General features: G+C 48.7%; 1 protein-coding gene across 8 annotated transcripts in view; it reads right to left on the bottom strand.

Annotated features, from left to right (window-relative positions):
• CEP104 (centrosomal protein 104) overlaps positions 1-13,805 on the bottom strand; it is a 40,369-nt gene extending 26,564 nt beyond the window's left edge. For 7 of the 8 annotated variants that reach the window (XM_055582456.1, XM_055582460.1, XM_055582461.1 and 4 more), the window contains exons 1-2: positions 13,575-13,805; positions 9,674-9,799 (exon numbers count right to left, since the gene is read on the bottom strand). In XM_055582456.1, coding sequence (XP_055438431.1) covers positions 9,674-9,786 — 113 coding nt within the window. In that variant the 5' untranslated portion in view covers positions 9,787-9,799; positions 13,575-13,805. Of the gene's footprint in view, positions 1-9,673; positions 9,800-13,236; positions 13,546-13,574 lie in introns of those variants that run through there. The other variant, XM_055582457.1, reaches the window with a different exon arrangement.
• Positions 13,806-13,862: the final 57 nt, after the last annotated feature.

Genomic DNA, 13,862 nt, shown 5'->3' with positions numbered 1-13,862 from the left:
CAGTGATCTGTGTGAAAAAAATTATTTATTATTAAAAAAAACAACTACAAAATTGTTTAAGGAAAACTAAGACTACTGACAAAATTTTGAAGTTGTGTATTTTAAAACCCTTCCAAAAAAAAAAAGCTATGGGAATTCCCTGGTGGTACAGTGGTTAGGACTCGATGTTTTTACTGCTGTGGCCAGAGTCTGATGCCTGTCCATGCCTATTGGGAAATGAAGATCCTGTAAGCCATGCAGTGCAACCAAAAAAAAAAAAAAAAAAAGGCTATGATTTAGCTATTCAAAGGTAGCTTATTGAGAGTTTATAGATGAATCAACACTACCCCTCAAACTCATTAAAAGAAAGGACAATACATTGTAAAAGCAATGAAGGGAAACCCCATGCAAAATGGAGCCAGAGAAGACCTGAGCAGACCTTTCTCCAGAGAGGACATACAACAGATGACCAACAGGTGCATGGAAAGATGCTCCGCATCACTGATCATTAGAGCAACGCAAATCAAACCTACAATGAGACATCACCTCACATCAGCCACAATGATTATCATCAAAAAAATCCATGAATAAATGCTGGGGAAGGATAATGTCATTTGCAGGACATGGATGGACCTAGAGAGAGTCATACTGAGTGAAGTAAGTCAGACAAAGAGGGAGAAATATCATATGACATTCCTTATATGTGGACTCTAAAAAGAAATGATACAAATGAACTTACTTACAAAATAGAAAGAGACTCACAGACTTAGAGAATGAACTACCGTTGCCGGGGAGGTGCGGGAGAAGGGACAGTTAGGGAGTGTGGGATGGACCTGTGCACATCGCTATATTTAAAGGAAATAATCAACAAGGACCTACTGTATGGCAGAGGGAACTCTGCTCAATGTTATGCGGCAGCCTGGAAGGGAGAGGAGTTTGGGGAGAATGGATACATGTATATGTATGGCTGAGGCCCTTCCTGTTCACCTGAAATTATCACAACATTGTTAAACAGCTATACCTCAACACAAAATAAAAAGTTCTAAAAAATTTTTAAATTTACATACAAAAAATAAAATGGAGCTGGGTCCCTGAGGGGAGCCTTAGGCATGCCCTCCCTTCACCCCAGCCACAGAGACGCTGTCATCAGCCCGAACCTCCTCTCTCCTCCAGCGGACTGGGGTTCAGAGCAGCCCCTGCCAATTGCCCCTCTTCCCTATAAAGTGAGGTTCTTCTCTCTCCTTTGCCCCGATTCACCCATACTCTCCCCAGCGTGCCTGTCCCAAAAGCAATTTCTCTGCCATTCTGCAATCAGCTCATTCTGTGGGTAAAACAACTGACTGCTTTATTTAAGGCTTACGTCACACGGTGTTCAGAAGTGGGGTCTGCACCTCCCAGAATATTGGAAATAAAAGCAAAAATAAATAAATTGGACCTAATTAAACTTAAACGCTTTTGCACAACAAAGGAAACTATAAGCAAGGTGAAAAGACAGCCTTCAGAATGGGAGAAAATAATAGCAACCAAAGCAACGGACAAAGAATTAGTCTCAAAAATATACAAGCAACTCCTGCAGCTCAATTCCAGAAAAATAAACGACCCAATCAAACAATGGGCCAAAGAACTAAACAGACATTTCTCCAAAGAAGACATACAGATGGATAACAAACACATGAAAAGATGCTCAACATCACTCATTATCAGAGAAATGCAAATCAAAACCACAATGAGGTACCATCTCAACCAGTCAGAATGGCTGTGATCCAAAAGTCTACAAACAATAAATGCTGGAGAGGGTGTGGAGAAAAGGGAACCCTCTTACACTGTTGGTGGGAATGAAAACTAGTACAGCCACTATGGAGAACAGTGTGGAGATTTCTTAAAGAACTGAAAATAGAACTGCCATACGGCCCAGCAATCCCACTGCTGGGCATACACACCGAGGAAACCAGAATTTAAAGAGACACGTGTACCCCAATGTTCATCACACCACTGTTTATAATAGCCAGGGCATGGAAGCAACCTAGATGTCCATCAGCAGATGAATGGATAAGAAAGCTGTGGTACATATACACAATGGAGTATTACTCAGCCATTAAAAAGAATACATTTGAATCAGTTCTAATGAGGTGGATGAAACTGGAGCCTATTATACAGAGTGAAGTAAACCAGAAAGAAAAACACCAAGACAGTATACTAATGCATATATATGGAATTTAGTAAGATGGTAACGATAACCCTGTATGCGAGACAGCAAAAGAGACACAGATGTATAGAACAGTCTTTTGGACTCTGTGGTGGGGGAATGATTTGGGAGAATGGCATTGAAACATGTATAATATCATATGTGAAACGAATCTCCAGTCCAGGTTCGATGCATGAGACAGGGTGCTCGGGGCTAGTGCACTGGGATGACCCAGAGGGATGGGATGGGGAGGGAAGTAGGAGGGGGGGTTCAGGATGGGGAACACATGTACACTTGTGGTGGACTCATGTCAATGTATGGCAAAACTACTACAATATTGTAAAGTAATTAGCCTCCAGTTAAAATAAATTTATATCAAAAAAAAAAAAAAAAAAAAAAGAAGTGGGGTCTGGCAGAGATGAACCGTGGAACTGCAGGGGCCCCTGCCCTTGCCCCATGCTCCCCTCCTTCAAGTCCTCCTCCTTCCAGGACAGCCAGCAAGGATCCTCTCAGGTCGAGCTGCTCCTTTTGGCTAGGCTCTTGGCTTTACCCGGGACCTGCCTATTTTCTTTTTGGGATGGCTTTGTCCTTCTGGGGGGTTGTTGTTGTTTAGTCGCTAAGTGTGCCCGATTCTTTTTGACCCCACAGACTCCCACCAGGCTCCCCTTTGGCTGGTACTCCCCAACTTGTCCTCCATGCTGGAAGTGTGCTGGAATTTTGGTAAAATTCCATTGAAATCAGACTATTTAGGGATTTTTCTTTTGCTCTTGAAAAAAGCTGAGAAATGGGACCCTGGTCACCTAAGTACTTTAGGGACAGCCTTCCTTTCAGGGATCCTGGTTGGTTTTATGTTTAAAAACTATGGTCCTTCCTCAGGCACATTTTTAACTAAATGGACTGACTTCACTCCCACGTAATTCAGAATATCAACAGCCATTTTGGGGAACTTTCAACTGCCCCAATCCTATTTCTCTCAGAACCAAATGAAAAAGCCTTATTAGGATGCTTATTTTAATTGATATCTTGGAGCTTCCAAACACATTCCGGACTCAAAAATTGCCTCTTTACAAAATATCACTCCTAGGCTAGTGGGGGCAAACAAACAATGGAAAGAAGACAAGCTGACTTCTGAGGCCCCTACCCCCACCCTGTGCTACTTTCCCTCCCCTTCTGTTCACTGTCTGCTCCTCTGAACCCCTCAACCCCCACCTGAACTTCCCTTTTTCTCCAAACCCCTCCCCATTTCCCCCTTCCCTGAACTTAAATCCTGCCCCTTGAAAGCTAAGCCTTTTAGGGGTCCAGATGCTAAATCCCTAGGTTCTTAATGGTCCCTGGACTAAAGCTGAACTTTGAGCTACAGTCAGAGATTCTCCCAAAGGAACTGAGGACACCCATGCATTTGCTGAGGAGTCCAGCACACTTCTGAACTTAGCAACCTAGCTTCTCAGGTTTGTGTCCATCAGGCCTGACATTGCATGAAACTTGCCTGATGGGAAAATCCTGAAAAGGATATGGAGAAACAGACTCTGACTGACAGCAGGAAACCCAAGAACTTGCTAGAAATTTTCACAGAACAGTTTCCAAAGGTTTTCTTAATCTTGATGATTGGGACAAAATTCAGGCTTGCATGCAGAAACTTATAAAGCCTGCTCACGACCACTATAGTTGACTTGAGAATGTCGGGTCTTCTTTTGGACATTCAATCCATTTGGGTTGCCTCCAACTCTGTGTTCATGAATGGGCTGAATGGGAATTCTCTTTCAGTTAAAAGGACCAGGATGGAATGGAAAACCATGTCCACTCCAGGTCTGGTTACTTTGGTAGATCAGCTTGTTTGAGCCCTGGATGAGTCAACCAAAAGGAAAGCCACTAACATCCTTAATCTTCAACAAATAGAGCCCCCGTCACACCTCCAAACAAAAACAAAACCCCTGGTCTCTGCTATTACTGCAAAAAGCCAGGACATTGGGGAAAAAAAAAAAAAAAAAGACCTTTAGGGCTTAAGCACTGCAGGTGCCTTCCACACTCCAAACAACCTTTCCATGTCCTCTTAACCCAAGCACCAGGCCCTGAGGAACCACAGGTATTCTTCCCACACCTTCTAATTGGCTTGGAAAAACCACCCTCCGGACTGGGAAGGAATCGGTGTCCTCACTGACACCAGAGCCACACTCTCGGTGCTCAGCCCACTGCTCTCAGGCAGCTCCTGCCTCAGAGTGCTGAACAGCTGAAAAAGCAGGGGATCTCTAACAAACCCCAGAAGGTCCCCATCTTGGAACCTGATCCCTTTCGTTCAGGCTGTTTGAGAGACACATACTCTTTTCTCCTACAGTTCTTTCACCTCTATTCGAGCAGGGGCAGAGATTTCTTAGGAAAGTGCCATCCTGGAATTTCCTTCTCCTGAAGGGGGAAACAGGTCTAGAATTTGAAATGTTGGCCATCAAAATAGCCAACCAGGTGAAATGAAAGACCTCCACTATCTTTTACTTGCTTGGTCTTAGATGTATTAGAGCTGATTTCAAGGACACTAATCACTGGTTACCACTGGATTGGCTACTGCTCTCCTTATATGAAAAATCTTCAACTAAAATTCACAGAATCCAGTGTTCTCCTATTAATATTTAAATATATCCCTCAAAACTTCTCCCCAGAATTAATCAATACCTTATAATTAAACAGAGGTCCTTAGAGGCATCAAGTCCATAGCAGAAGATTTCAAAGCCAGGGCCACATGCTCGCTCGTACCAGTCCCTGCAGCATTGTTTCGCCCATGAGAAATGCAATGGCTGAGCATGGAGGTCTGTCCAGGATCTCTGGAATCCATAATGTTGTTACCCCTGGCACCCTGTGGTCCTTAAATCCATCTAAGACCAGCATCCGTTCCTACCAGGAGCAGAATCACCCTGTGACTGCTCTGTGGGCTGCTTCCTGAGGATGAGTCTTAACCACTGGGCCACCAGGAAAGGCCCTGAAAGTCCCTCTTACTTCTCCAACCTTAAAGGCTCATCTGGACAATAAAGTTTTCTGTAGGCTCTACTTTGTTAAAACATATGGATGGTTTGCTTCTGTGCTCTCCTCTAAAACTTCACAGAAAGACAGCATTCACTTGTTAAACTTTTTAAAGGGACACAAGGTCTCTAAGGAAAAACTGCCATTTGCTTAAACTTAGGTTCAGTATTTAGGGCACCTGATCTTAGAATGAGGCCACATTTAGATTCCTGTAGGCTTCATGGTATTTTCAACTTCCCTAAACCTGAAACTCAGTCCAATTACAAGGTGTTTTGGGTAGCTAGCTGCTGTCAAAACTGAATTCCAAATTTCTCTCTTAAGGCCCAGCCCTTATATGTTTTCTAAAAACCAACAAACTTGGTCCTTTTATTTGGAGAGATCAGGATGATACTGCCTTTGGAGCCTTAAAGAGAAGTTTAATAAGGGCCCTGCCCTTGGACATCCCAGTTATCAGTTTCCTTTCTTCCTCTCTGACATGAGGAAGGGGGAAACACCCTTGGAGTACTCGCCCCAAAACACAGGGACCATCATCGACCCATCGGGTATCACGGCTGACAGCTGGACCCTGTGCCATGGGGACAGCCCCCTTGTCTCAGAGCCACTCTGGGCACCAAAAACTAATCCCCGGGTTCCTCTAACCATCTCTGTAGCCTGTGCAGTTGAAGCTCTCTCGAATCCTCACCATGCTGGCTCGCCAGCCATCTTACTTCCTGGGAAACCCTCTGCTGCTCCTGAATAACTCACTCTTGCTGTAATAACCTCACCCCTGCTACTCCTCTCCCACTTCACCGACAAAACTCCTTCAGACGGCTCACACCAACACATCCCTTTGACTCTGCAGTAACTCACAGGAGACTCCGCTGGCCAATGCAGATTTCCCATGGTTTACTAAGGTTCTTATTCACAGGATGAAAAGGCAGACACTATGTGGGGCTGCTGCCGCAGCGCCTCTCAAAACTGTCAAGGCAGCACCGATACCCTTGTCTGCTTCAGCCCAACAGGAGGAAGCGCACCCTCTCACTGGCGCTCGTGGTACAGCCATGGGCAAAACCACTGGCATTTATACTCAGAGCCTGTATGCCTGTGCAGTTGCCTATGACTTTGGGATGATATGGAAACAGCAAGGTTGACTTACCTCCGATAGGAATAAAGTTTAAAATGGCTCTTATGTCTGAGATTTATTAGATGTCATACTCATGCCACCTGCCCTGGCTGCTGTCAAGGTCCCTGGGCATTCCTGACTTGACTCCCTGGAAGTGAAAGGAAACGACCTTGCTGGCGTTTCTGCCAAAACACTGCTCTCAAAGGAACCTCTGGCTAAACCTCTATCGTGGTCCAAAGGGACAGCCCCATGTGCCCCAGAGGACAATTTGGGAACACTGACTAGAAATGCCCAACAACTGGCCCCAGAAAAGGAAAAACAATATTGGGAACTGAATAACTGTTGGCTTGATAAAAAGAGAACTCCTGGTTTGGGCTAAACCACAATCTGGTCCTAGCAGAAGCCCCAGATTCCCCATCACTGCCCACTGTACATGCATGATGCCACTGTCTACTGGAAGAACGACAGAGCTCATGAGGCAGTATTGGAGGGACAATACTACTGAGGCTGTGAAAAGCGCCCCCCTTACTTGTTCATCTGTCTGAAGCTTAATCCAGGAAAGCCTGTCTGCACTGCATTAAACTGCTCACGGGCCATGTGAGGCCTGGCAAAGGGATTTTATTCAGCTGTTCCCATCTCAGGGACATAAACATGTTTAGTTATGAGCTGCACATTTTCTCACTGGACTGAAACTTTCCCCTGTAGACAGGCTACTGCTTCTTCTGTGGCTGAGATCCTGTTAGAAAAGACCATCTATACCTGGGGAACCCCTTGAACTTCAGTAGCTGAACACTTGGACAGGTGGGTCTGTGCTGTCTGGTCAGTTTTTTACTGTCTTACCATCCTCAATCCACAGGGCTAATCTAATGCATTAACGACATTATTAAGACCCAATTGGCAACATTTGTAGAGATCTTCCAAATTCCCTGGCCAAAAGCATCGCTGTTGGTCCCTATAAACTCCTAGATCTACTCCTTTGGGAACTCAAACACTCACCCATTGAGATGGTCAGAGGATGCCCAGGACAGCCAGTCCTGCCTCTTCTGACCTACAGCTGATAAACAGAGACGTGCTTCAATACTGCAAGGGCCTTACTGCTTCCACTGACAGTAATCATGCTTTAATAGCATAACCTTCTCACAGCGGGCTCCCAGGAGACGAATGCTATGAGCATCACACCTTGCAACCTAGAGGTTTCACCTACTGGAAAAGACACCTCTAGAAGGACTCACTTCAGCCTCACTCGAAAGGCCCCATCAGGTACTGCTAATCAACCCTTGTGCTGCTAAGCTCCTGGATTCATGTCACACCTAGAGAGAGCACCAAGCCCTGAGTGGATGGCCCTGCACACCAACAAGTGGTGATGTGAAAGCACCGATTTCCAGGAATGGAAGCAGACAACATCTGACGAGTGGATGACCAAGACTGACCAGGCCCATATGCCCTTTTCTCACCATTGCTGCTTACTTTATTTCCCCCTCTCTTCCTTGGACAGACACCACTTTTGTACACATTTTCCAATCTCCTGTGAAAGAGGGGTGCCTCTCTGATTGCTGGATTTGTCACCAGAAACCTTGACCTGTCCACGACAGCAGCGACCCCTTACTCACCCTGTAAGTGACTTCTCTGGAATCCCAATGCCACTCTGTACCTAACTGTTCTGTAGGGCCCTTTTATAAGGTGAGAATACGAAATCCATGTGCCCTGTTCTGTGGCTTAATTCAAGTTCTCTTGGATATACATGCAGATGACACTGGAGTAGCCGACGCGAGTCAGACCGTGTGTAAGCTGGCTGTCATACCCCTGTATTTAGGAAGACTCTCAGTATGTGATAACGTCGTATTTGAGGCTTGGCTGAATGACGCTAATGACTCCTTGATATGGACAAACGAGCCCACAAATGCCGCTCCTGAGGAGGGGGTCCTACATCTCCTCCTGGCTACTTTCACATGTGGAAGTCCTGGTAATGGCCCCATGCTTGGACACCTCGTCGTCTCCACAGCTGGAGTGTAGAAAAACAGCGTGCTTTTGCTATATTCACTGTTCTACTTTCTCTTCATAACAAAATAGAAACCCCCCATGGATCCACCCCATTAAACCTCCTTAGCTGCCTTACATGGAGCTTCTCGGAGGCACAGTATATGACCCTGGGTTTGCCTCTGTAGGGAGGGTCCTTCTCCTCCCATCAAAGTAGGTGCCAACGAACATGATTAGAAACCTCTTCCCACCATTAGAAGAGCTGGCCGATTCCACAGCCAAAGGAGTAGCTGCCCAATGGTGATCACTTAACTTACTGGCTAAAGAGTGCATGGCCCCCAGTTACCTATTTGCTGAGTAAGGAGGTGTTGGAATGACAGCAAATACTGCCTATTGCACATGGATAAATGTTCCAGGAGAGGTAGAAACACAATTACAGAAAATCAGGGAGCAAGAGCACTGGTTGCAAAAATGTTCACCTGATATCCCACGGTCCTTTCATTTGTTCAGCTGGCTACGTTCAGGCCCATGGTCGGGGGTCAGAACCATTATACAATTTGGAACTGTCATGTTACTTTAAATTTTGTTTCGCATGATCATTTCTCAAAAACTCCGAAAGGAAAATGCGTCCGAATTTTAAATGGGATTTGCATTCAACTTTTCAGCAATATACCTCCTGAGTAAATGTAAGTCATGAGTACATGCCTGAGTGTAAATGTCATACAGATTCACACGCTCGTGACTTAGGAGCAACAGTCAGCCTTCTACTGGCACCTGGAACACCAGGCTCGAGGAGCGCGGGCCCGGGAGGTGAGTGGCCTCAGGCGGCCGACGCTGACAACACCCGGGAAGCCCGATCAAGCCCGGGAAGCCCGATCAAGCCCCGGGGCAGCCCAATAACCAACTCTGCCCCACTTCTGGGGAAGAAAGAAGGCTTCTTGGGAAAACGTTTCTGAAAAACACTCACTAGTGTTACATCACTCAAGTTAACGAGCATTTTTAAAGGTGTACAAATAAACATTCCAGACGAATCTGAAAGAGACTTTCTGGGTTGAGGTCCTGTATTGCATGACAGTGGTGAGATGCAAAATCCTTACCACCCAGCACAGAGAACGCAGACTGGCCCTCAATCAGGGAACTGGGTGCGGGAGGGGGGCGGGGGGTGCAGGCAGTTCTCCTTCTACTTTTCCGTATGTGCACACTTAAGTGAATGTGGGTTAAAGTTATAGAGGAAAACTTTCAACAAATTTTCATTAAAAACAGAAAGAAAAGAGTCCCGCATGTAACTAGATGGGTGAGGCGGCGGCACAACCCTACCCCTGCATGGTCCTGCATCTGAGTTGTAACAACATTAGCACTTAGACCGAGAGAGCCCACGTGCCCCTGACGACCCACCCTCCACGGCCCCTCATCCTGCCCACCTAGGTGACCTCCACCCGCTGACGGTCGGTGCGTGGATCATCAGTTCCCGGGCACTGAAGCCGTCTTCGTGTCCAGATGAGCTGACGACGACAAATCCAATCTTGTGGGGCATTCTGCGAGCCGGGCTGTGTGCGAGAGCAGGAGAGACGGCTTCAAAACTGAGGGACTCAGGGGCACACAGTGACACTGTCACTTACATGTTAGTTCTCGCCTCGCTGACACACAAGTAATTCACAGCCCAGTCAGACTGCCCCATTGCTTTGAAACAGTCTAGTTTCTATTATGTAATTTCTAAGGCACCTCTGATACTACTTAACAGTATCATTCACGTTACGGTGACTTTTCCCAAATACACTAACATGTCCAAAGAGCCTGAGCAGCATCGTGGGCTGCACTGTGTCCCCAAAGCACTCTGAAGTCCTCACTCCCAGGACCACCGACAGGACGTCTAGGAACAGCATGCAAGTTAAGAGGAGGTCATATGGGAGTAGGGAGGGCCCTGCTCCAACACGACTGTGTCCTTATCAGTAAAGAGACAGGGACACACACAGACAGGAGGAGCCAAGTGACAAGGGCCAAGCAGCTGCAGCAACACACCTACAAGCCAAGGCCATCAAGACCCCCTGGACACCTAAGCTGGGAGGGCCAGGATGGGTTCTGCAGAGGGGGTGTGGCCCTGCTGGACACCAAAGCTGGGAGGGGCCAGGAGGGGCCAGCAGAGGGGGCATGGCCCTGCACAGGTGCACCACAACCACCTGGACACAGAGCTGGGAGGGCCCAGAAGGGGTCTGCAGAGGGGCGGTGGCCCTGCACATGCATCAGGACCACCAGGACACCAGAGCTGGGAGGGGCCAGGAGGATCTGCAGAGGGGGCGTGGCCCTGCACATGCACCAGGACCCCCTGGACACCAGAGCTGGGAGGGCCCAGGAGGATCTGCACGGGGGGGTGTGGCCCTGCACACGTGCATTTTGATTTTGGACTTCTAGCCTCCGTATTTCTGTGGCTTTAATTCATCCGGTTTGTGTTACTCTGTTATGGCAAAAACAAGGTCTTTTGCTAAGATATGAATACAAAGTTTTTCAAATTAGTTAGGAAACTAATAAACCAGTGTGTTAAACAGCTATACAAAGATAAGGGGGAAAGGGGCAGTTTAATCAACAGCATAATCATTGCTACATGAAAATGCTGACCAGCAGAGGCAGAGCAGAACCACAGACAGACCCTTCCGTGCACAACCGTGCTCCTGGGGCCAGGCTGCATGGCCAACGGTGGGGAGATGGGTAAGTATTGCCTGGATGATTTTTTCTCTCAGGAGAAAAAAAATCACACCTGGCTTGGCTCACAGCTACCTACCATCATGTTGAGCGTGGCTGTAATGACGTCCAGCTCTGCCCACTCCTTTGAAAACAGCACCTCAATCCCAATTTCCCTCCATGATTCCGCCCTCCCTACACCCTGCACCCCTCAGCCCCTGCCTGTGGGGCATGTTTCCCAGCTTGGTCAGTTCAAGACTTCCACGTCCTCCTCAGAAACTGACTCAGGGATGGAGCCATGAGAACGGGACCAAGCTGCTCAGTCCCAGGACTCTGCTGCGGGGGCTGAGCTGCAGCACAGCATCAGGGGTAGGGAGTAAGGGTTGGGAGGAGGGTGGGGAGGAAGGCAGCTGCTAGAGTAGCGGGGAGCTCTGGGCAGGGGGTGGGGCTGACATGGGGAAGCAGTGTTGAGACAGCAGGGACCCCCACCTTGTGAGCATCAGGACTTAAAGCCCAAAGGACTCACAGACTCCCACTGACTCCCCAGTTACTAAGGCCGTCGATGCTCTGCAGTTGGCCGATTTGGCTGAAGGGTCAGTATGCAACCAAGAGCCCTCAAAAACACAGAGGATAAAGCCTTCTCCAGAAGGTTCTCTGGGGTGGGACACACTATTAACTGAGATTTTCAGGAGGCGGTAACTCACGAGCACACCCCACGTAAGACATGCTTGTTTTAACGTGCTCAGGATGGATCTGGATCCTCCTCTGACTGTTATTGAGACCCTGAAAAGGACTATGTTGACAAATTAATTGCTGGCCGGCATTTGCTAAGGTTTCTTGGACTATATGAACAAACGCATTAAAAACAGAAAGAGAAACCACTATTAAAGATCCTAGTCATTTGGTATACAAAGCTCACTGAAGGATGTCACAGGATAGTAGAGGAACACCAAACCAACTCGGAAACTGATGAAATGCAGGCACAGAAAACGGACGAGTGTGTGACTTAATCCACAGCAACTGCAGAGCGTGGCCTGTGTTTCAGCTCCCACGCCAGACAGGCACCAGTCTGACCCAGCCTGCAGCTCCTCCCACGCGCTAGGGTTCAGGCTCACAGCCAGGGCTGATTTTCCCCTCGGTCTCCATACCTCCCCCAGCCCATCTACTTTTAACCCCCACCCCTCCGTGCCAAGTGTCACTGGCCCCACCTTTGGAGGGATGACTGAATACATCCCCTCTTAGGGATCCACTGTCTTCTCTAGAAGACAGTAGCCAGGCCTCTCGACCTGGAGCACTGCCCCGCCTGAGGGACCCTGCTCCAGCCATTCTAACCAATCTGCCATTCTAACCCTCTCTTCATGTGGTAGATTCTAAAGTCCAGCCAAACTTATTGAAGCTCAGGGTGAGAGCCCTGTGCTGGGGATTCCCCACATCCTTTCAGCACCTTTAAAGGTGCTGTTACTGTCTATCCCACCTTGAACAAAAGAGGTTATCTATTCAATATTCTCACCTGAGTGTGACCATGTACCCTGAAATTCTGCAAATCTGAAATGCTATTTATTCATCTTGCTATGTGCGTACAGACCGACTTCCTCACACCGTGTGTCTGCATGCAGATACACCTGTTTACACCCTCATGACAGTTCTGACAGTCCTGATGTAGAGACGATGAATCTGAGGCACAGAGAGGCCTGGCCCAGGGTCATCAGCTATGAGGCCATGCAGGCAGGGTTTGTCCTAAGGCTGCTCAAGTTCCAGAGTCTCTGATCCTGACCAATACCCTCGGTCATGGCGCTAAGACTCAGAAATGGGGCCCTTTAAATCGGAATAAAGGATGTGTCCACTATACAACGCGGCTTCAATAAATCCCAAACACAGCCCTGGCATCTAGGAGCCAGGTAGAAGTGCCGAGGAACGGCAGAGGCAACGTTATTACCTCGGTTTGGGTATTTGAGAAGGATTCTTTTTCGGCCACCTCCTTCCACCCTGTACCCTGGAATCTTTTCTGCACAATCCTTCAAGTCTTCTGTAAGAGACCTGGGATGTCACTGAGGACTCTAGTATCAGGCACTACAAAATTCACCATTAACATTTTGGGGAGAACCGGAACTCTGTCGGGCCCCCGCTGGCCGGGTGCACAGAGGTCCTCTCCCCACAACGAGCGCCGGCTCCATCTTCGGTTCGGCATCCCTGCGGAGTCAGCTTTTGACTCTGCATCAGGGAAATTGGATAGCTACATTACACTGAAACAATTCAGCAACTTCCAAATGTCTTGCTACAAGGCTTAGGAGACGAAACTTGTACTCACTTTTTTCTTATGAAAATGTAAGTAGTACACAGTTAAACGGTTTATGGTAAATGGTATACAGTAAAATGGCTTTTGGTGCAGCAACCTCAAGGTTCGCCAAGTGCCCCAGAGAGTCCTCGGAGCAGACGAGGTTCAAGAGCCGACTCCTTCCCACCTCGCCCGCACGGAGTCGGGGTCGCCGGGCTCGCGCAGCCGCCCAACGCAAGGACCGAGCGCAGGCGCCACGGGCCGCCCGGGCGGTGACGCAGCGCGCGGGCCGCACCCACGGAGGCCCGTGTGGACCCAGCCCCGCCGCTCCAAACCCCGCACGTCGGTCCCGCCCCGGCCCGCTCGGGTACCTGTCAGGACACTCGCAAGACCCAGGATCTCCGCCGGCCCTCGGCAGCGCCGCACCCTCTGCGGACCTCAGGCAACGCCTCCGCCGCCGCCCCGGGCCGGCCTGCACCCCCGAGCCGCAGTAGCGGTGGCAGCCCAGGAGCAGCCGCGGCGGCCAGCGCCCATCGCCCGGGCCGCGGCCGCCGCTCTCATGACAACCAGGCCGGCCCGCCCGGGCCTCCGCGCGTGCGCGACCCCGCCCCCGTCGCGCTGCGCCTGCGCACAAGGTGGGGGTGCGCCGCCGCTTTCTT

This window comes from Bubalus kerabau, chromosome 5, assembly GCF_029407905.1.
Source record: "Bubalus kerabau isolate K-KA32 ecotype Philippines breed swamp buffalo chromosome 5, PCC_UOA_SB_1v2, whole genome shotgun sequence".
Classification (NCBI taxonomy): Eukaryota; Metazoa; Chordata; class Mammalia; order Artiodactyla; family Bovidae; genus Bubalus; species Bubalus kerabau.
This window is presented reverse-complemented; position numbering and strand designations above follow the sequence as displayed.